The following is a 25293-nucleotide window of genomic DNA, read 5'->3' as shown; positions in this document are numbered from 1 at the left end:
TCATATTTATTGTTATCAATAATTTGATTTTTTACTTTTTTAAATTATTAGACAAAACCATCTCATTGGTCATGGGTGTTTCTCATTTTTTAAATATATTCTCACTTTTTAAATTTACCAGTTTGCTTTAAGATTTTTTCTCTTAGCTCACTTAAGGGTCTGCTAACTGTTACTGTCATGCATATAATATGTGACATTACGTATGCAGATATATATTCCAATGTCGTCAAGCTCTAAGCACAGGTTTTAGAGCTTGATGTCAAAAAAAGAAAAAAGAAATACATGTCGTTTCCATCTAATTGTTCTCTTCAGTTAAAACCAAAGGTTTTTCTCTTTCTCTTCCTTTTTGCTGGCTTCCTCTACCTATCTCTCCTTTGCTGCCTTTCGCCATTTCTTCAAAGCTTTTGTTGTATGTTCTTCGAAGATCGTCTTCTCCGCGTGAGACCCCATCTGTAAATATTGATTAATTAATAGAGGGGGAAATAGCTACACAAGAATTGAAGGGCTACACCACGAATGACCCTTGTCAAATGTTCTGGAAAGTTTTCATAAAAGTGTGAGTTTAATCTAAAAACTGGTACTGTATTTGGACAAATTTCAGTTCATGAGATTGGCTAACTTAATATCTGTATAGTTTTGGTGCATTTTAAGGGTTGATTTATCTGATTTTCTTTTTCAATAATGCAAATTCCATATCAGATGTACCTACTTCTGCTCCAAACGCCAATTTCATTCCTCTGTTACCGTTGAATTCAAGAACCATGCATATGTTGTTTTAGAGCTTTGCTACTGTTGTGTTTTTCTTCTTTTTCTTCTTCTGCATAACATGAGAAGTAACTGCTGCATAATATTGGTCTCAGTGAACTTCACTAATATGTACAATTTGTTTTCAATTTTATTTTGGTACCTGCAAGCTACAGCTCATAATGGTCCTGTTTTTGTTTTGTATTAGTATGGCTTTGGATCATTATTGCTGATGGACCAAAATGGCCATGTGTTCTAGGACAAAGTGGTTGTTCGTCTTGAATTACTTTGTTTATATTCTAGTCATACTTTTTTTTTTTTTTTTTCATGGTATAGTCAATTTAGAAATTGTTTGGTTCAGAAATTTAACGTAACTGATAAATATTTTTTATTAAACAGTTATATTAATGTGTTTAGTAAAAATTTTAAGAAATAACAACTTAAAGTTGATTTGGTCTCATTCAGCTATTGATTGTATTAATTATATTTTAGAGTTTTTTCTTATCAGTTGATAGCTGATTTGGATTTTTTATTAATTTGAACACTATTATTCTTATTAAAACTTATTAATAATAACTTATTTTAAGTTGATATTATATAACTAAATTTTTATATTTTATAATAAATTATTATTATTTTAAAATTATTCTTAATTGCTAAATAATTATAATATTTAATATTTATAATTATAATATTTGAATTTATAAATTTTACATTTAAAATTATTCTTATAAATAATTCCAATAAAAATTACAATTAAGCTAAAATAATTAACTATAATATTTTTAATTATTATAAATTATTTTTATTAATTTGTATTATTGAAAATGATAAATAAAATAAAATATATTTAATAATAAATTAAGCTTTGAATGTCATTTAACATACTAACAGTAATTGTTAATAAAATTTTATTAAATGATTTAATTTATAAGCCATCAACTATTAACTGCATTGATAAGACGAAACAAATCGGCTCTTACTATGAACAGTTTTATTAAAAGAATTTTTGAGGCTAGCTAGTTACCACAAGAAGCCTACTATTACCTCTCGGGAGATCCAGACTGCTGTTAGACTTGTTTTGCTTGGAGAGTTGGCTGTGGTGCTCTAGCAAAATTCATATTAGTATAAATAAGAATTAGTTATCTAAATTAAAAAAAATGAAAAAGTTTTTGTTGGTATATAATGAAAGGGGAATAGAAATGAAGGAGTAATCTAGGTTTTTCATTGAATTATTATTGAATGAGATTTATTTTTATTTCTGTTATTCTTAACTTTACATTGTCTATTATTTTATTAGATATTACATTACTCTTTTTATGTAACATATATATATATATATATATATATATATATATATATATATATATATATATTATATTAAATTTTTTGAGATTTAATTTTGTTTTGATATTCCGCCCAATAAAAGTTAAGAACAGATCAAAAGAGATTGCTTTTTAGGTTAGAACTTAAAAGAAACTAAGGCCTTTAAACCCCAACACGTGAACACCACAAAGAATATATCAATTCCTTTGATAAGTTTGATTGTATTCATTCGAGAATACAAGGTTCAAAACAACAACTTTGAAAGGAAAAATACCTGAAATATTATTGATAAAAATTCTCTTGTCACAAAAAAAAAAATTGTTTTAGTCTTTATAAGTCTCAAAAACCCTAATCCTAGCTTGCTTAGAAAACATATTTCAAAATAGATAAAGATAAATTTTCTAATTAAAAGAGATAATTAAAGAAAATTCTTAATTAAGTCAAAACACATAAGTAGCTTAAATTAAGAAAAATCATGCGCATGGGTTTTATTTTAGGATAAGCTAAATAGACCTAAATAACAAATTTAAACTAAAATCAAGTGTGATTTGTAGAATTGGGCAATCTTGAATTTGAACTTAGACTTGCTTTAAATAATTTCCTTGGTCTGCCCACCTGTGGATTGTTAAACTTTGAATTTACTTTGTCAAGGCCTCCTATACTTTTTAGCTCTTAATCTATTAATAGGGCCTTATGGTAAGGCTATTGGATCCTTGGCCAATTGGACTTCTAGTCTTGGTCAAAATCCATTATGTCCTTGCTCATCTTTATCAAGTCCAACTTCATGAATTTTATTTTATGGTAATTGATACCTATCAGTAGGTGTGTATTCATTACCGTTTATTTTGCTTAGCAACTATATATTTGATATAACATAATGGAATATAATAGAATTGATTATATAATGTAATAAAAATTATGATATAAATATAATATAACAGCCATTCTACTGTCATATTTAGTTATAATAAAAAAATATAATATAATTATAATTTTTATTCTAATATTTAATTTATTTATAATAGCTTGTATAAAAATAAAATGTAAAATAAATTACTTAAAATTAATATTAAAATGATTACTTTTAAGAAAAAAAATCATTGATCTCCAAAATTCAGTAGTCAATCACCGAAATATGATGGTCGATCGTCGGAATCTGGTAGCCAGTCGCAGGAACCAGATCACTCGATGATGGTGGTTGAAGGTATTTAAATTAAAAGTAAAATAAAATAAATATAAATATATTATAAATAATCATAATTACATACAATTTGTATATTAAGCATTACATCAAATTAAGAACAATTGATTACATAATGTATTTATTATTACATTTTATCAAAAAGATTTATTAACAAATAAAGTAATGAAACATGTCATTTAATGTTGATTTTATACATTTTAGGTCTAGCTTAAGTTGTGAGGTCTCAAGTTCAAGTCCTCTCATTTATACTAGATAAATTTTTACTTTTACCCCAATCTTCTACTAAAAGGATTGAGACGAATGCAATATTTTTGATTTGATAGATACATATTTAATTAAATATATAAAATTTAAAAAAGCAAAGACTAAGTAATTCAAACCTTTCTATTGTTATTTTGGATCCACAGTAGTATAGGAGACCGACTAGCCCATATTGTATAATCTACTATCTATTAGCCATCTTTTATTGGGTACATTCTTCTTGATATATAAAAAAAAGATGTAATGATAATTGCATTCATACTTCGTTATATTCTACCAAACATAGCCTAGAGAGTTGGGTAGCTGGGCTCTTGAAAATGTCCATAAATGGGAAATAAAAATTAGAGTGAGTTAAAAGCATTTGCTTAAAAAGAGGAATCTTTTCAAAAGTTAATTAGGAATTTAGTTAAATAAAATTACAAAAAGAAATCAAAATAATATTTGTTAGCCCGACCTGAATACTTGGTGGATGATTCAAGTTAAATAAATAAATATCTGTTAGAGGCAATTGTTTCATGTGAAATAAATTGGACTCACTTATTCAATTTCTGAACATTCAAGAAAAACATAATTAAGTCAAAATAAATTACAATAATTAACTAGTTATTAAGAGAGGGGCTATGTTTAGCCTTTGGCAAGAAAAGGAAAAAGGAAAAAAAGGAGTGAATACACTGCATTGGAATGTGAGATAAAAATTTAAAAGCACATAAATAAAATATTAAATGTCTCTTCTAATTTAATTGAGATTTTGAGTTCGAATTTTAAATATATAGTCGCGTTAAACTTTTAAAATTAGCAAGACTAATTCGAAATACTAGATTAAAAGAATAGTAAAACACAACTTCTAGAGGGTATTTAGTTTGGAGGTTTGATACAACTGATAACTGTTTTTTACTGAACAGCTACATTAAAGCGTTTAGTAAGGACTTAAGAAACAACAGATGATAACTGATTTAATTCCAATTAGCCGTTAATTGTATCAGCTCTATTTTAGAACTTTTGTTATCAGATGATAGTTGATTTGATTTATTTATTTATTTAGATCCTATTATTTTTATTAAAATTTATTAATAATAACTTATTTTAAATTGATTTATAAAATTAAATTTTTATATTTTATAAATTATTATTATTTTGAAATTATCTTTGATAGTTAAACAATTATAATATTTATAATTATGATACTTAAAATTAAAAAATTTATTAGTATAATTTAAATTTAATTTTTTATTTTTAAAATAATTTTTATAAATATTTTTAATAGTAAATATAATTGAGTTAAAAATTTTAACTATAATATTTTTAATTATTATAAATTATTTTATTAATTTATATCATTAAATATAATATAATAAAATAAACTATATTTAACGATAAATTATATTATTAATGGTCATTTAACATTCTAACAATAATTGCTAATAAAATTTTACCCAATAATTTAATTTATCAGCTACCAACAATATTGATTAACCGAATCAAATCACCCCTTAATATGACTGTAATATGAGTCACCTTCCTTTCTTTGTGAACTGAGAAAAAAGAAAACAAATGCAAATACATATCAAATTGGAAGGCATACTGGAAAAGCTTGGAATATCAGAAGATAAAGTGCCTAAAAATGAGCCCGACAACACCCAATTGCAACAGCACTTAACCACTGCACCAACAAAGATGGCAATGGATAAATTACCCATTTATTTAAAAATATTTAATCTCGAATTCCATTAAAATATAACATAATATACGTACATATTCGATACAAATCTATTTAATATATATAATTATTAAATAAATTTTATAAATATTTAAATAAAATACGTACCATATTTGTTAAATATCTATTTATATATATACATTCAAGTAATTAAACGGATATCTATTTATAATAATTAAATTCTAAAATATATTAATAAAAACCAAAACCAATAGTTTTAGATAAAATTTTATAATTTAGATTTTTTATTATTTAATTTTATATATATATAAATAAATAAATATATATATATATATATTTATATATTTATATATATGTCATTTAAATATATATTATGTACTAGATTCAGATATTATAGTCATATTCATTTAAATAATCAGGTTCAATTAATAAATATTTAAATTTGAAACTCCACAAAAATATTAAAATTTGATTCTAAACTTTTTTATAAATAAGTGTATTCGTAATCAAATATATATTCAAAAAACTGTCATCCCTATTCATCAAGCATATACTCCAACCTATTTATAAACGCATGCTAAGCACCTTGATCTTGATTCCGTAAAATCCAGATATCCTTTGACCCATAATTTATTATTATTTATTTTTCCCTTAATTTTCTTTCCTTTCTTTCTCCCCTTTTCTAGGGACCAGAGAGATCGAGCGAGAGAGAGAAACAAACTTTTAAATGAGAAAGAAGCAAACACATTCAACACTGCACACAAGCTGTCTCATCTTAAGCCTCTCTCTCTCTCTCTCTCTCTCTCCCTCTCTTTCTTGTGTCACTCATATACAAGGAGTGAAGCAAAAAAAGAAAAAAGAAAGAAAAAGAGTGCACTTTCGTATGATTTCTTGAATATATGTAATTGTTTTAAATTCAAAATAGCAGATAAAGAGTAAGGTTTTGAAATAAACCCATAATTGTTCTATTATCATAGATCAATGGGTATGATCTTGATTAATTTAATCTTCTTCATTCTCATCACCTCTATCTCACCTTTCTGTAAGTACCTTCTCCTTTTCATTTTTCACTTCTTTCTTTAATCCATACCATCGCTGAAATTTTATCTCCTTGTTTAGCTTCTAATAAATTTGTTTTTATCTTGATGTGATTTTTAATTGGATTTGTGAAGATGGATTTGATCCATTGGATCCTCACGCAAATATAACCATCAAATGGGATCTTTTGCAGTCAAATTCTGATACAAATGATGTAAGTTGTTTCATTTCGATTTTATTTTTGGATGGGATATTCTTATGTCATTGCACAAAATTTACACCTTTTTTTTTTAATATATAAGTTCAGGTTATCCTTAAGAGAATATAAAATTCTGAAATTGAAAAGGGTCTCACTGTAGAGTCCAATGCACTTTCCTGAGGTTTCGTATTTACAGAATGTTTGTTTTGTCAGTCCACTTCCAGTTCCAGTTGTAGCTTCAGAAGTTTATGGCCCCAAGAAAATCCTATTTTTGGTTGTTGTTTTGAGTCGTCTCCAACCACTGCTCACCATGTCATCATAGAGAAGGGCATTGTTGTCTCTTTAAGAGGATGGGTAGTTCAGTAATTGTGTGGGAATTGCGTTCTGATTGGTCAGGAGGTGGTTTTACCATTTCTTTTTCTTTTATAAAACCTAAAATACTCCAAACATTAAGGAGCGAGACAGATAAGGCCTAAAGGCCAAATTTTTGAGACAATTTTTATTTTAACTTTAGCTTATTAACAAGAAGGGACTTACATTTTGCCCCTTTTATACATAATAAAATTAATAATTCTATTAATTAGTGAGGAATCATCTTTGTTCTGTGTTACATAAGTAATAGTTCTATTTTTATTCAAAACTTAATAAAAAATTTGGTGAAAATCTTTTATAATTATATATTCTTAGAGAAAAAGAAAAAAAGAAATTATTAGTATACAAGTAACCAAATTTAGCTCAATCGCTATTGGTGCATAAAAATATTAGAAATTCTTTTTAAATCATAACCTTATTTTTTTTAATTTTCACTATTGAATAAAAGTTGTGTCCTTCTAGAGTATAATTTATTCTTCTGTGATGAATAAAATCTAACACTTCATTCTGCTCGAGTTCTTCATTTGTTCATATTTATTTTCTATAATTCAAGGTGAGAGTGTCACTATTTAACTTCCAACTATATCGTCACATTGAGCCTCCTGGCTGGAAATTGAGTTGGGCATGGACAGGCAGTGAAGTTATATGGGGAATGTGGGGAGCTGAAGCGACTGAGCAAGGAAACTGCTCTGCTTTCAGAGGGAAACAACCTCCTCATTGTTGCGAAAAAGAGCCCGTGATTGTTGACCTTTTGCCTGGAGCCCCTTACAATATGCAGTCTCAGAATTGCTGCAAGGGAGGTTTACTGTCTTCCATGAAACAAGATCTTTCAAAACATATCGCTACATTTCAGATGAATGTTGGTGGTGCTGCTGATTATTCAGAATTCGCAATGCCAGATAATTTCACTCTTGGGATTCCCGGATATACTTGTGGAAAGGCAGTTGAGGTGCAACCGAGCAGGTATAGGACTGGCAGTGGCCGCCGATGGACACAAGCTCTTAGTAAGACATCATAATTGAAATTGATTTCTATACTAACTAGTATTTGTTTGGTTCTACCACTTAGATGGTTTTTGATATTTAGTTGCATGCTTTGCGCTGATTTGATGATGCAGGGACATGGACAGTGATCTGCATTTATTCCCAGTTTATATCATCAGGAGTACCTAAGTGTTGTGTGTCCTTATCCGCATTCTATAATGATACCATTGTTTCCTGCCCGCGATGCAGCTGTGGCTGTCGGGGACAACCTGGAACAACATGTGTTGAGTAAGTTCTTTAACCTCCAATGTAATAAATTCTTGTCAAGCTTCCTGAATCGAATTACTTCAGAAAGCCATCTACAGTGCACTACACTTCTCAATTTGCGTTTTTCTTTCCTCAGAAATGGTCTTGATCAATTTATTCTTTGACTGTTTTGGCAAAACATTTTGTCTAGGAAAACTGTAATGACTAGTCTTCTTCAATTTATGAATGAAATTAGTTTTTAGTTTGCACAAAATTTATCCTGTTAAGTTATAACACAAGCTTTATGAATGCTGTCAGGTTTGGAGAGACACCACCCTTGCTGCAACAAAAACATAATCCAAATGAAGAACCACCCCCAGTAGTAAGGTGTTCACAGCACATGTGCCCGATACGGGTGCATTGGCATGTGAAACAAAGCTACAAGCAGTATTGGCGGGTTAAGATGACAGTAACTAATCTGAATATTATGAGAAATTATTCTCAGTGGAACTTGGTGGTATTGCATCCTAACCTGGAAAGCTTGACCCAGGTTTTCAGCTTCAACTATGCCCCACTCAGTCAGTACGGACATATCAGTAAGTTCCATCAAACCCCAATTCGTCATTATTCTATAGTCTATGCCAGTTTCAATGAATCAATCAATATGCTAATAAGCCTAAATTTCTTAAATCCTCTGTTATAACAGATGATTCAGGAATGTTTTGGGGGATTCGGTACTACAATGACATGTTACTCCAAGCGGGTAAGAGTGGAAATGTACAAACTGAAATGTTATTATACAAAGATCCAGGGGCTTTCACTTTCAAGGAAGGATGGGCATTCCCAAGAAGAATTTCATTTAATGGTGATGAATGTGTCATGCCCCAACCAGATGATTACCCAAGACTACCCAATAATGGTCACAACATTTTCATTAATCCTTTTATAGCCCTTTTCTCATTGTTGTTCTTTACATTTATGTTATAAAAATTGATTACACAGTAGAGATTTTAAATTCTTGTTAAAGCGTAGATGGTATTTTAGTGTTTATCGATAGATGATTCTTGGATTTAATTATATGAAATGATGTTATTAGTAGTTTCTAGTTGGACTGACATTCACTTATTTTCTTCTCAAAACTCAGTACTAGTCATTCTAATCTGTAAACAGTGTATTCTCCCTCCATTTTCCTCTATTATGAAGTTATATATATAGCACCTAAGCTGCTTTGAACAAAGTTCTACACTAAAGACTCCTTTGCTTCAAACTCCGAGATCGAAATCAGAAACCGAATTGGAACGAAAAGGAATCTGAAACCGAAGGAAAATCTCTTTAAGTTAAGACAAAAACACAAAATTTAGTCACTTGGTTTAATTTTTTTACAAAAGAGATCCTGTGATTTTATTTTTGTGACATTTTAGTAGCTTGAAAATTACAGTATTAGTAACTCGTATAAATTCATTAATACTGTTAATAATCATTGAATGTCGTGAGCCTAGTAAACTTAGACAGAAAAAATAATGCAAAGAATGGAACTGATACATTTTGTTCAAGTGATAGGCAGGCAGGTGGGAAGGTAGCTTTTTATTCAACTTTGCTTCATGACCTCCCATTGAGTGATGGAGAGATAGAAGTTTTGAGCACCTTCAGTTATTCCTTTTCCTATTTTATTTTCTTGGCTTTATATTCCTACAAATCTGATTCAATAAATTGCCACTTAAATTACTGAGTTTAGAAAAATTAATTATTGTCTCTTATATTTCATATAAATAGTTTAGAAAAAAAAAATAGAGATATAGAAGAAGAATAAATGAGGGATGACTTACTATGATAAATAATTCATTATTGAATTTAGATTGAGTGGTTTTGGAATCCATAATATAATAGATTTTATATGTATTCTTTTTGTACGAAGCATGTTGCATCATTCCAACTGTCTAAGTGTTTTAGATAAATTGGTTTAAAAGTTACTGGATTTCGAGTTAATAATTCTATACAACTGATAGTTATTTTTTATTAAATAATAAAAAACAGTAACTAATAACTAATTTAATTAAAATTATTGATTATGTTAGTTTTAATAGCTTTTTTAATATGTTATTAATTGATTTGATTATTTTATTAATCTAAATAATGATATTTTTATTAAAATTAATTAATAATAATTCATTTTAGAAATATTTTATAAATTAATTTATTTAATAATTCATTTATAATAAAATTCCAATTAACTTAAATAAAATTAGTTATAGCATTTTAACTATTATAAACTATTTTTGGTAGCTTGCATCATAAAGATGATATTATAAAATAAGATATATTTAAAGATAAATTATAAATAATTATTTAATATATTAAATACAGTTAATAAAATTTTATTAAATTATTTTTTACTAGCTAGTTAGCAGTTTTATTGAATTTTTATCCCAAGCTAAAAAAGTTTAAGAGGCGAATGGACACTTAAGCCAAATTGTCGATCCCAAGCTAAAATTTTAAAATATAAAAATTATAAGAAAGACATAAAAAAATATATAATTTATTCTTCTTTTTATTAATATTTGAATAATTATAAATTATTAAAAGTTCTATTTAATTTTATATATTATTTCAATTTATATTATTATTTATAACTAAAATAATTACGATAATCATACAATACGGACACAACCACTACTGTGGTATAGCTAATTACATAAATTTATTTTTAGATTAGATGATATGTACTTGTTACCAGAAAGCCAACTCATGCTTTTTCAAGTCTTTATGAACAATTGTCAACTCCTTATGCGTACAAAAAGATGAACACTAAGAGACCGAAGAAAATTCCTTATGTCGAAATCATTTCTCTAAACACGTCCTTTCATGCTTTCTGGGATGTCCTTTTCAGTCATAAATTTGACTTTTAGGTTAGATGATTTCTATTTGTTAACAAAGACATGCATGCTTTATTTATTTTATTAAATTTATAATTTTATTAATAGTTATTATGTGATGACATTTTATTTTAACCAATTTTATATCCTTCAAGATAGGAGATAAAAGATTAAATCTGTGAAAAGTCCTAAAGAACCTAACATTCAAAACGATTTTATGGATGACAAAATAGTATTTTAAACAAGTCTTAAATAATATGATGAATATATTATTTACAATTATGCATAATCCTATAATTTCTATGCATTTATTTATTTTTTCACTTAATTATGATATTTAATTTAATTTTTCAAAATAAGTAAAATGTTTATTATCAATTATAGAGCAGAAAAGATCATTTATAGTAATAAATTTCAAAAATTTAATAAAGTCGCCAAACATTGAAACAAAATGTTTTGTTTCCTTTATACCAATCATTTGTCAATTAGAAGAGGGCGCCAATACTATGACGTAATATGGATGACGTAAGCACGGAGAGTAATATGTAAAGCGCAGCCGCAAATTTGGATCTGATTTTGTAGTTTTGCATTATGACACATCAACTGACAATAACTTCCAAAAAGATTCTGTTGCAGACACTTTTAAGATTAATGTCTCTTGGGTCAGTTGTCTCCTATCTGTGAGACTAATACTCATTTTATCTCTTGTATTTAAAATTATTGTGTATCTTTTCTTAAACAAATTTTTAAATCATTCTCTTCATTTCATACTACTTTTAACTCTTTTTCAATAATTTTTTTTAATTATTTATTGTTTTTATATGTAATGCGACATTATTTTTTTATTTTATTTTTATACTAAAATAGGTGAAATAAATTTTGACAACATCTATATAAGGATAATTTAATCTCATTTAGTTATTTTTTTCTTATAATTAAACATGTTAAATACTTTCTTAATCTAAATGAAGTATTAAAAAAAATGACAATTAGTATAAAATATATATTAATATACATAAGGTAAATAAAAGTGAAAAAGAAAATATAAGTAGAAAATGAGATGAAAATATTTACTGATAAGATTTTATTAATTCTTTAGCAAATTAGGTTAATTTGGTTATTTATTAATTTAATTTAATATATATAATAATATTTATAATTAATAATTAGTTATAAAAATCTATTTTAAAAATCTAATTCTGTTAGAATTTTAGATTAATAATTATTTTAATTCTAAAATATAGTATCTTAACTACATTTTTAATATTATATTTATTAATAAATTAGTTTCTTAATTATACAATAATCTTTGATCCTAAAAAGATAGCATATTAATTATAATTTTAATATTTTTATCTAATATCAGTGTAATAAGAAAAAATTTAAAATAACATACTAAAATGACAACAACTTTTATATGTAAGCTTATAGATATTCATAGTTCATCATAATAATAAAAAATTAAGTACATCAAAATGATACAATAAGGGTTGTTACATAAATTAAAAGTAGAAAGAGTTCATCAAAAGAAATTATTTTGAATAACAAGAGATTTATGCAGGGTTCAGCTTAATTAGAAGGTCAGTTCGAGTGGTAATATGAGTTGCTTCTTAATTTATTATTCGGGTAAGATATCTATGGATGAAAAATTAAATAATTATAAACATTATAAGCACTAATCCGAAGAATAGAGACCTTTCCACTCCATGCCATGAGCAAAGAGCCCTTATTAAAGCTTCTTTTTTTTGACAAAAAAAGTATAATTATTATTAATATTAATGAAATGGGGAAAACATGGCATTATGTTGCATCTACCCAAGCCAACAGGCTTACCTAGTTACACCCAGAACAAGTGCTAAGCAGGCATAAACCATGTGAAAAAATCCTAAAGAAAAATTAAATGACATTTTCATTTTTATTTTAATTATATCTTTACATATTTGAAATTGCATTTTGATATATTTTTAGTATATTATGGTATATTTTTTGAAATGAATATCTTTTTATCATTAAAACACACTAATTGCTATAAAAAAAATATATAACATCATTCAATTCACGAATACTAAACATAAAGATATAAAATAAAAATAAAAAATCTACTTCATTTAGTTGATTTCATAGTAATACAAGTTAAAATAATATACTTTTGGTATCTTATAGGTATACTTTTAATATATTTTTTAAATAAAATTTTTAAAAGATTCATAATAATATTAGAATAATAAATTTTCTATCTTTGAGGTATATGCTTTAAATATTTTTTTCTGACGAAATTCTAAAAGAATAAAAGAAAATATAAAATAAAAACTGAATCCACAATAATATAAATTAAATATAATATCATTTCAGTATTTTTTAATTATACTTTTAGTATCTTTTTTTCTAATGAAATTCTGAAGAAAAAAAACATATAAATAAAAATTTTGAAAAAAAGAAACTTGTAAAAAGAATTGACTGTAAGAATAAAAAACTTAAAAAAAAGTAGTGCCTCGTAAAATTTCTACTATATTTAATGCATAAGCTGGGTTTAGAAAGGTAGATGTTAAAAAATTAAGTCTAGAATTTTCTTTAATTTAATATATTGATTTTCTATAAAAGATTTATAAGAAAACATTGATCTATATATTGTTTTTAAATAGAAATTCTCAAATTATTCTTTTTAAAAAAACAAGAGTATAAAAATATTTCCAAACGGTCTCTAATTAACGTTTGCCCACTTAATTGAATAATCATATGGACCAAATGTGTTCTACATTTGTTTTTTTTTTTTTTCTCTTTTCTGTCTTTTTATACTTGACTTTTAAGTAATAAATTGGGGTATCATGTAGATAATAAAAAGACAAAATGTACTTTAATAATTGAGAGAGCAAGATCCTCACTCAAGTATTAGGCATCACATGCTCTAATAAAAATTAGATTTATTGGGGAGTCAATATTGCTATTTTGATTTATCAAACACTGACACGTGGTATGAAAATTGGTTCATTTTGTTTCTTGTTTTTTTATCAATAGGGACTGATTTAGCTGGAATCCGACCCTTTCAATGATAAGAGTACTATGTGAAATTTACAAATGGCTCAAGTTCAATTCTGATACATTGCAGCAAAAAACAGAATAAAAATGAAATTAAAGGCAAAAATAAAATTATATCTGAGAAACTGTACTATCCTAACACAAGAACAATAGTCAAAAGTAAACACAATCTCAATCTTTACTAATAATTATTAGTATAACAAAATATGAAACTGACACATAACACACGACACACTCGAAAAGGCTTTTATTATTACAGTGATTGCCGCACACACAATCAAAAGCCAATCGAACCAACCAAGACTTGGAAAAGCTCCAAGTATTGTAAACCAGAAAACCAAACATCAAGCCGAAGAACCAAAACAAACAAAACCCCTGGCTAGACTAAGCAAAGAAAGCTAGATCAAGGATAAAGACCCAAGATTCTAGCAAGGAGCCAAAACTGAAAAAGAAAACAGCAACTGAAGAATACCAAAGAGCAGATAGAATAGCAGAAAAATGAACCAACGAGTCTAACAGCAACTCACAAGCAGCTCCTAGGGCATAAACTCCTCCACATGACGCCAATTGTTAGTGCCCGGTTCTTGTCTCCAAGCTCTAACTTGTATCCCGGCTTCAGAGTTATCTATCATTGTGTAGAATTCCACCACATCACCCACCCGGAGACTTTTGGCCTCTACGAACGGCCCCCATACGGCTCTGGCGAAATATGGTTTGAAGTACACAGGCGACCGCCGGATGGATATGCGAAATGGGAATAAGTTGCCATCTTTATCATAGCAAGTGAAGTTTCTTGAATACTCAAGATTATAAATTGGATACCTCTGAAGTACTTGTTCTGGTATGTTCAACTGATGCGTTATATGACTCTGTTTAAGTATCTTTCTAAATATCAGTTGCATGTTCCTATCACCCATTTCTTTTTTCTTGTCTGCAAAATCTAGAAGCTTCGCTTCACAAGAAAAGCTTAACTGGTCTAGGTGTTTTTCTTTTTCTTCTTTTTTCTGGGTATGTAGAGAGAGAGATTAGAAGCTTTAGAAAGAAAGATGTGATGAATGCATCGATGATGAAGATCTATTTTTATAGATCTATTTACAAGACAAAAAGAAAGTCACTATCAAACGAGTTGCAGTTTGATTGACCTTTATGATCAAACCACATTGTACTTTATAGATTAATAATGTACGAATGTGATTTCTTTTATGTATTAGTATGTAAGGATGTCAAGATTGTTATTATTTAGCCTAAAATAGTATCATTATTAGTATGAAATAGTGGAATTCTTGCATAACCAATTAAATTTTATTGTATTAAAATCCAATAGTTTTATATAAAAATATATAATATACATTTTGGGCTGTTGAGCATTTGAGTTGAATTTTATTTTATCTTAAAAAGTTTCAAATATCTAAAATATATTATTATTTGGCAAATATGTACATTTTTTTCGTTCATTTTTCTTTTAGTTTGCATTTTATTTCATTTACAAAAGGTTAAAATACTTAATGTATACTATCTTTTGTTGTTATTTATGTCAAAAGTATATTAGACATATATTTTTCTTAATATATATTAAATATATATATTTTTTTACCTTGTAGTAATTTATCTAATTTTTCAAATATGATATTCCCAACGCATCTTTAAATTTCTAAATGAAAAAAATATATTTTTAAATTTATTTATTGATTCATCATTAATATCATAAAATCAAACAAAATGTAATAATATTTTATAAAAATTAATATTTTTAGATTTATTATCTGTTAAAAAGTATACTGAATATATACATTTTCTTTAAAATATATCCAACATATATCTTTTCATCTTCAAAACCAACACATATTTGTTAAAAAGTATACTGAACATATATATTTTTTTCCAAATATATCCAATATATATCTTTTCATCTGCAAAACCAAATCAAATATTTTAGGATATTTTTATAAATAAAATTTTATTTTTAGATATTTTTATTGTCAGCAGTTCTTACGGATATTTTTATGTTATGATGACATTTATGAAAGAAATCTTATTTTCTATATGCATATAATAGGCATTTAATACGAGCTTTCTGATTTTTTGTTCAATAAAGTCTAATATTTTAATGTCTCCCTACAACACTGCTTATCAATTTTATTTTATTTTTCATTTTTGTCCCTTTTGGGTATAAAAGGAGGCTAGAAGTTGAATTGGTATAATTAGAAAAAACCTACCTACCATAAAAATATCATTATATTAAAGAAGAAAAAACCTCCTTTATGTGAAAATAAAATAAATGTATTATTCTATTTGAAACCTTGGTGAACTCTAGGATCACTTCACATTATTAATGTGATTATTTTTACAGCCATTAAGTTATATAGTTAAAATAATTTTATATTTTTAAATCTTCTAAAATTTATATATCACCCAGATAATTTTATATCTTTTCTTTTATCTCTTTCCTGCTTCTTTCTCCCTCTTTCAAAACATTGATATTTTATTTTAATTATATTAATTAAAATATTTAACTTGTTTAAATATAGATCAAAAGGGTTTTTTTTTTTTTAAAAATATTTTAGGCATCACAAAATCTTAATATTGTTATTTATTTTAAGTTAAATAGTTATAAGATTTATAGAAGAGTAAATGAAATTGTTTAGAGACTATTTTATAGAGAAATGTATAAAAATATATCATATGTTTACACATTTTTATAATTAAAGGACTAATATTTCTCTCTTTATAAAGAAATATTTTATATTTTTATTTCTTTTAGATTTTAATGTTGTACTACCTAATATTTTTATTATTTTATGATGAAATATTAATAAAATAATAATTTTTAGTGATAAATTTATTTTGTATGTGATTTACTATCAAACCAACTAACTGAATATTCCTAAAAATATTATAATTTTAAAAATGAGATTATTTTATTTTATTTATAATAAAATTTTAAGAAAATATAATATATGTTTTATTTTTTATGCGTTCAATGTAGTTAGTTGTATGGTAAACCATTCAATAAATAATTTTATTATTGACAATGAGCATTATATTAATATTAAAGTATATAAAATCTAATATACTAAATTATAGGATATTTCTTTATCAAGAAATGGCGCAAAATCACATGTCATTTTCTTTTACAGTTTTTCCTATTTTATATTGCTTTAAACACAAGATAATAAATGCGAAATGGGTAAAATATATTTACATTTGACATTGTGTGAAAACTATTTGCTTATTTATTAAATAAAAACTTTTTTGTGTCTTTTTATCATAATTCAAGAATAAAATTTTTATAGTTTATTATCATGTAAACTTTTTATATAAATTTCAATTAATCTTTATAAAGTTCCATCAAATTATGTATTTTTTTCAAATGACTTGTTAAATTTTTTTATTATTGTACATCCTATGGCTGAAATTATGGAATACACTAAAGAATTATATAGTTAATAAAACATAAATATTAAACCTTTTTATAAATCCAAACTACATTTTGTAAAATTTTATCAAATTATGTAATTGTTTCTAATAATTTTTCAAAATATTTTCATTGCACATCCAATGATGTAAATTTTATAATACAAATAAATTATATAATGAAATTTTTTATATAAATTTGGTTAATTTTTATATAGTTGCATCAAATAATGTAATTTTTTTCCAATAATATGATAAATGTTTTTACTGTGCACATCCAATGGTGTAAAATATGGAATAAAATTAAAAAGTTATATAGTTTGTTAGAGGACAGCAAGGCATAATATATTTACTTTATATTACTAAATTACTCTTCTTATCTTTTATATATATGTGTGTATATATTTATGTATATATCATTCAAATAGTAATACAAGTGAAACTCTTTTTTCTCAAAGTATTAGCTTTTACATAAATAACATAAAAATTACATAATAAAACTTTTCACGTAATCAGTATTCCGGTGAGCCTAGATCGGAAAGCACTTAGATGTATTATATTTTTGAAGTTCGAACAGTTAATTTCAATAAAAAAAATATTCAAAGACTAAAATTAAAAAATTAAATAAATTGAAACACCATTTATGTAATTGTTTTTAATCTAAGAAAAACAGAGGCAAATATGTGAACTAAACATGAGGGTAATTTTATTTTATTTTTTTGCTTTAATAAGAAAATTCATATTAAATAAAATACAAGGCCTGAGGGGTAAAAGTGCCTCCAAACTGATTACCAAACAATACAAAGAATTTTCAATAATTGCAGTTTGAAAAAGACATAATGTGATCATTGAATTCAGATTATGCCTAATGAATAGTATATGTATTAACCTGAAAATGAAACATTGGCAACATTCTAATTATTAAAAAAAGAAAACAACATTGGTAAGATATATGGGCTTTTCCTAGTTGCAATAATTGACTATATAGATTATGGATCATAAATATGTCCCCAAGCTTCCTGCTTCACAGCATATAGATTCTTCATTTCATGCATTTTTTTTGGTTTCACCCTTTTCTCTTTTTTGAAAAAATTAGGCTTACTCCCTTAATGTTTGTCAAAATTTGTAAATCCAATTCTATATTTTCAAAAAAAATTAATTACTTATTCTCTTTACGTTTGTTTCTATTGATTGTTATTTTCTGTCTATTTCTTTTGTTAGTCAATATGATTAAGGGATTTAATTAATTAAAAAGAGTTCAATTTAGTCTTTGAACTTATTATTAAGTATCAATCTCGTCCAAAATTATTATTTTTTTATCAAATTTTAGTAAACTAGTTTTATCTTTAGAATAATATAATCCTAATTTCTAACAATAATTAATTAAATTAATATTTGTAACTCTAATGTCTCAATACAAATTCTTTTAAAAATAAAAATATAAAATTTGACCAATGTGGTTTAACGTTTTGGTATAATAAGTTCTGTAAAATTATACAATTCAAACATACTAAGTGTTCAAATGGACATAATAAAACTACTAATTTGAGGTTCTAAATAAGATATAATAATTAATGACACAATATATATAAATCTAATTACTTGAAAACAAAGCTTGCTAATTATGAGGACAACTTTTGAGCATACAAATACTCATACGTGAAATCCTGTTTTAGATTTATAGATGGATACCTTAAATTATTACTATAAAAAGATAATAGAGAAAAAGCAATTTGGCAATGGGAAGTTTGTATTCTAATTATTGAGAGAAAAGCAAGACCCTCACTCAACTCTATTAAAAATAACATTGTATTGGTAAGTGAATATTATTATTTAAATTTATTAAATAATTATGTAAATTAATTGTCCACCATCAGCTATTCACTTGTAGCTACATTAATTAAATCAAATACATTCTTTGTCCCTTTATTTTCATTTTTGTTTGCTTTTATGTTCTAAAAGGCTACTGGTATTTAGAGCCCCAAATCTGTAAAAAATACAATCATGGAGGACCCATCTGAACAAGACTAATTAAGATTATACTTTTCTTTTGTTAGACCTATTTGGTGTCCAACCTAATGAAGACTTGTGATTCTGATAAGGGCCTACCAGACTTAAGGTCATAATTGGATATTCATTCTTAAGGGGTTTGAACCTTTTGATTATTATTAATAATTAAGTACTAATATTGAACACCATTTAACTTTTTCTTCTTTTACAAGAGAAATTGTAAGTATTCAAGGATTTTGCACACATGCACCTAATCCTGAATCGCATGCGCCAGTCTGACAACCTCAAAGATGTTTTGTGGTGGCTATTAGGGTTGCCATCACATCGACAATTTGATAGATATTGTAACAAAATTTATTTATCTTAATATGAGTTCTAGTCGGTTGACTTAAAAAATACTATTAACTTAAAAATATAATATTAACTAATCGTTTATCCGTGCGTTGTATAACTGTTATTATTATATTGACTATAAAATTAAATTGATAGATACAATTTAATTAAAAATTTAATATTTAATATTAACTAATAATATTTTAAAAGTAATAACAAACTAATTATTTTTAAACTTTTTTTTTAATTTTTAAAATTATTGCAATAATGTAAAAATTAGTTGAAAAAATATTTATTTTTAATTTTTTATTATATAAGTTAATACTATCAATATAATTGATATTACTATTTTTAGAATTAAATATTTATTTTATAATTAAAAAGTAATTTATTATCAAATATAATATTAAAATATAATTTAAGATGTTATTTTCTAGAATTAAAATTACTTATCTAATTAAAATATTAATTTATTAATTAATATAATATTAAAATATAATTAATATGTTATTTTTTAGAATTAGAATTCATATTTAATTAGAAATGTAACTTATTAATTAATAAATTAATAGAAAAAATTATAAAAATACACATCAGCTTGAATATCATGTGTCAAAGATAATTACACATATCAATTTATATATATATATATATATATATATATATATATATATATATATATATATATTTATGAGACCTAAATTTTTTTGACATGTATGTTTAATTTTTGACACATAAAATTTATATTTTGACATATATATTTACTTTTATACATGGAATTCAAGCTTATATATAATTTTATAGTTTTTTCTATTAATTTATTAATTCATAAGTCACATTTCTAATTAAACACTAACTCTAATCCTAAGAAATAACATATAAATTATAATTTTAGTAGTATATTAACAAATAAATTGTCTCCTAATCGGATAATGATACTAGTTCTATCCTAAAAAATAACATAATAATTATATTTTCATATTATATTAACTAATAAGTTAGTGTTGTAATTAAATAATAATTTAATTCTAGAAAATCATGTTTTAAATTATATTTTAAATATTATATTTAATAATAAATTAATCTTTAATTATACAATAAAGTTTTAATTTTAAAAAATAGCAATATCAATAATATTAATATATTAGTTTATACAATATTAAATTAATTAACAAATGATTTTAAAATAATTAAATTATTACATTAATAAAATTTAAAATTTCAAAAAAATTAAAAATATTAAAAAATAGTTAGTTTGCTATTATTTTTTAAAATTTTATAAATTAATATTTAATAATAAAAATTTATCAAATTATATTTATTAACTTAATTTTATAATTAAAATAGAAATAACGCTTGTGCAATAAATGACTAGTATAAATAAGTTTATATGTCAAAAAAAATTAATGTGTCAAAAATTAAGTAAATATGTCAAAAAAATTTAAATTTCAGAAATTAATATAATATATATATATATATATATATATATATATATATATATTTGAGAAAAGCTTTAAAATTATTATTATAAAAATATATTTATAGTCTAATGGGGATAATTAAATTACTGGTTATGCAATTGCAAAAACTTTTCTTAAGAAGATATATACTTTTAACTCAATTGAACCCATTTTCATACTGTATATGACAATCAACTACATATTTACATAACAGGAATTCTTTTTACCAAATTGAACTCTAACTAATCCTCGCCATTGATAATTCTATGGTCCTAAGATAATTATATATAATACCATCAAGTTACCGAATTAATAGCCGACATAGTCTATTTTGTGCTTATCTTCATGATAACTCAGACAATTAGTCAAATGAGTGTCTAAGTTTTTTAATAAAAACAAAAAACAAAAATCACTATCCGAACTAGTGCTTTTGTCTGCACCATTCATGATAGAAAGAAAGATATGAAAAAAGAACTAATGGATGATCATGTTAAAGAATTAAGATGCAGAGACTTAATAAAACACAAAATGTTATGCGACCAACAAGAATATCAAAATAGTGTTAATATGAAACTTTGTTCATCCCATTATAAATTAAAATGTGGTTACATTGAAACTTGCATATTTTGTGTGTATTTTTGCCTTTATTAAATAAAAATGACTAGAGAAATTGAGCTTCTAGAAATCTTAAATTACGTACCATATTAATATGTATAAATTAAATACTTGTCGATATAGCATTAAGTTGGTCAAAGTGAGACGAGCTTAACAAGCAAACCGCCAAGATTTAAAGCTCGTGACCTTTTAAAAAAGCAACATTGATTATTTCTACTGTGGCCTTTCTTTTTGTAAATGGGTTAATAAATTTAATTTGGTTTTCATTACTTTTGGTATTACATTATCCTCAATATTTAATTTATGAATTACAATTTCACTACTAGTGTGGTGTAGGGTAGCCACCTTCTCCTCTGCTCTTCCCATTTCACCGGAAACCTAAAACAAAAAATGTCAGATATTTTGCCTGAAGCGAAGTCGCTGTAATACCTCCCCAAGTACCAAAACCATGTAGTTTTGGCATTGGGTTTGATTCTAGCTCCAATATTTTATGGTCTTGCATTTGCTGATCAACTCCCTTGATTCTCACTGTAAGGTTAGCGGAGATATACTCTTTCAAGACGGATTCTTGGAAGAATATTACCCCTATCGCACCTCAGTAGTGTTCAATAATAGATTTGATGTAGCAACTAATTGTTTTAAAGTCTAATTTTTTTTATTAGACTATAAAATTTTACTTCAGCTGGACATCTCTAAATGTATAAATGCTTTATACTTGACTCTTTTCCAATTCATAATTCATATGGGATTTTAGTTATTGTTTTGTTGAAAACTCTGTTAAGGATATATACAGCAATCTTTAATATTTATCCCTAAAGAGATTCAGGTAAAAAGAATGATTGATCATACTTCTTACCATGTTCTTTAAGTGTCCAGTTTCGTCTTTTCATCAACACCATTCATGCTGCATTTTTTTAAGAAGTTGGCAAAGGGTCTTAGACGTTGTTCACCTGATCTATCATATTTTTCATAGTATTCTCTATCACGGTCAGGTTTGATAACTTTAATTTTCTTACCAAGTTGAAGTTCAACTTCAGCTTTGTAAGAGTTGAATACCTCTAGAGATTGAGATTTCTCATTTATTAAATAGAAGTAGTCATATTTTCAATAGTCATCGATGAATGTAATAAAGTATTATAGACCATTCCATGTTGGTGTAGGAAATGGATCATAAATATTTGTATGTATTAGTTTTAAAATTTTTATACATCTGTTGGCAATTAATTTCTTTATGTTTGTTGTCTTTCCCTTAATGTACTCAATAAGAACTCGAAAGTTTGTTAAATCAAGAGAATTAAGAATTCCATCTGATATAAGTCTCTGAATTCTCTGTTTAGAGATTGGCCTAAACGCTTATACCATAGAGAAATAGAATTCTCAGTTAATTTGCTCTTTATACTTTTTGAAGTAGTATGTAGGATTTCATTATGGAAAGCAATAGTTTCTAGCATAATAAAGACGAACAACTAAAATACCAACACTAATAAAACTTGAATTTAGAGAAATATTAACTTTATTATTTTAAAACTATAAAAGTATTGACATTTATCCAAAGAGAAAATAGAAACTAAATTTCGTTTAAATAACGGAGTAATAAAACTCTCAACTAAATCCAAATAACTATATTTAGAGATTATCTAAAATGCCTTATAGCTCGTTGGCGATCGGCTCTAGAGGCAACCCTGCATAGATACACTTATGTGAATAGTAGCACCAAAATCTAACCAAGTGTCTATAGGTACAGAAGCCAAATTAGCTTCAGAATAAACTAAAACGAGAAATTTACCCTTCTTTGCACTCCATGCGACGTATTTGGCACACTCTTCTACATGTGTCCTTTTTTGCATAAAAAATAAGTAAATTCAACATTTTACTTCTTAGCCTTTTTCTGCGAAGGTGTTCCAGTTGCAGTATCATTAGCTCTCTTCTTTTTGTTATTCTGTGAGGTTGATGCTAAATGAACACTTTCAGTTTTATCCCTCTGAATTCTTTCCTTCTCTTGCACACATTGTGAAATAAGCTTATTAAAAATCCATTTATCCTTGTGAGTATTATAACTCTTCTTAAATTGACTGAATTGTGCAGAAAATGAAATAAGAACTAAATGCACGAGTATTTATCTCTAATTTTAGTGCCTTTAGTTTCCAGCAAGGTCTGACATTTTCATAATGTACTCCCTTATGTTCTCTTTTTTTCTTATATCTTATAGAAATCAGAGCAGCCAAATGATTAGATTCTAATTTCTCATTCTTGAAAAAATACTGTTGTATCGCTTCAAGATTAGCATTTTCGCTTTCAGAAATAGAGCCCAAAATGCTTTCAGTATGGAATATTTCATGATCATTAGACTCATGCGGTTAGAGCGATCTCACTTTTCAATTTTAGCCTCATTTGAAGCATCTTTAGCTAAAGTGGGTTGCTCCGTCTTTAGTGCAAGTTCTAAATCCATACAACTGATAATGATTTCCATATTCTCTTTCTAGACTTTAAAATTTATATCATTTAGCATAGGAATAATACTAATTTGAATAGAAACATTATTTGCAGTTGTTGAAACTAAATAAATAACAAAAAAATCACACAATTAACAAACATGTCATAAAAGTGACAAAACAAGATATCTAGTATAATTTGACATTCAGTGTTTGCACAAAAACATCAATTTTAAATGGTACTCTCAACGCAATAATCAAATATTGATAAAAAATCCTATCAAACAACAACTTTTTTTTGGAGCGATTATCATTCACATGGTGGTAACTGTATAATTGGAGCGACTATCATTCACGTGGGCAATAACTGTGTAATCATCAATATTTATCATCGCAAGTGTTTTTATTATTTGGCCAAATATTAACTCTCCTTTGGATTGATCAATATTCTTATAAAAAAAAATACGCAATATCTTTATGTTTCAAATAAAATTAATTTTACACAATAGTGGTTACTTTGGTAACATGTTATTTTAATTAACTTAATTTAAAATACTAGAAATAGTTAGTGTATGTAAAATCATAAATTTGCATTTTGACAAAATTCAAATATCCTAATGATATTGTCATACAATTTTAAATCCATATAAATTCCATACATACATTAAAAATTAAGATAGAATGAAGTTTACTGCCAAATTTAAAAATTTTAAAAACTGAGAATATGAAACGCTCCATAATGCAAATTAAACGCAATTATGTGAGAAAAAAAACTCAAATTTAATCCTAATAATTTAACATGATAGACGCTCTGACACCACTTGTTAGACTTTATTATCTATGATAATAATCAATGAATCATCCATAAAAACACACACAATTTATAAATATAAAAAATATCGATGCCATAATTATCAAAAAATTTAGCCATAAGTATCTGTCTCCATTATAGCAATTAAATCTTTTGTGGAATGAACGATGAACGAGTGTTTAAATCAATAGATATAGCTTTCCTCGGTGAAATCTCTGAATTCTTTAGAGTTCCTATCCTTTTGTCTCTAATGGGTAG

The 25293-nt window shown here is 25.6% G+C and overlaps 1 protein-coding gene across 1 annotated transcript; it reads left to right on the top strand.

Annotated features, from left to right (window-relative positions):
* The first annotated feature begins 5911 nt into the window (after positions 1-5911).
* On the top strand, positions 5912-9168 carry LOC125370450 (COBRA-like protein 6). Its single transcript, XM_048375952.1, has 6 exons — positions 5912-6255; positions 6386-6465; positions 7376-7826; positions 7940-8093; positions 8370-8647; positions 8758-9168. Exons 1-6 carry the CDS (start codon positions 6195-6197, stop codon positions 9036-9038), a joined length of 1305 nt encoding a protein of 434 aa, XP_048231909.1. The 5' UTR covers positions 5912-6194; the 3' UTR covers positions 9039-9168.
* Positions 9169-25293: the final 16125 nt, after the last annotated feature.

The sequence above is a fragment of the Ricinus communis genome, chromosome 6, assembly GCF_019578655.1.
Source record: "Ricinus communis isolate WT05 ecotype wild-type chromosome 6, ASM1957865v1, whole genome shotgun sequence".
Classification (NCBI taxonomy): domain Eukaryota; kingdom Viridiplantae; phylum Streptophyta; class Magnoliopsida; order Malpighiales; family Euphorbiaceae; genus Ricinus; species Ricinus communis.
This window is presented reverse-complemented; position numbering and strand designations above follow the sequence as displayed.

What these genes read in the sequence shown, in the direction of transcription:
- LOC125370450 (XM_048375952.1), top strand. Translation starts at nt 6,195, where the DNA reads ATGGGTATGATCTTGATTAATTTAATCTTCTTCATTCTCATCACCTCT. An exon ending in CAAATTCTGATACAAATGAT is followed by an intron (nt 6,466 to 7,375) that starts GTAAGTTGTTTC and finishes CTATAATTCAAG; the next exon opens with GTGAGAGTGTCACTATTTAA. An exon ending in CCTGGAACAACATGTGTTGA is followed by an intron (nt 8,094 to 8,369) that starts GTAAGTTCTTTA and finishes GAATGCTGTCAG; the next exon opens with GTTTGGAGAGACACCACCCT.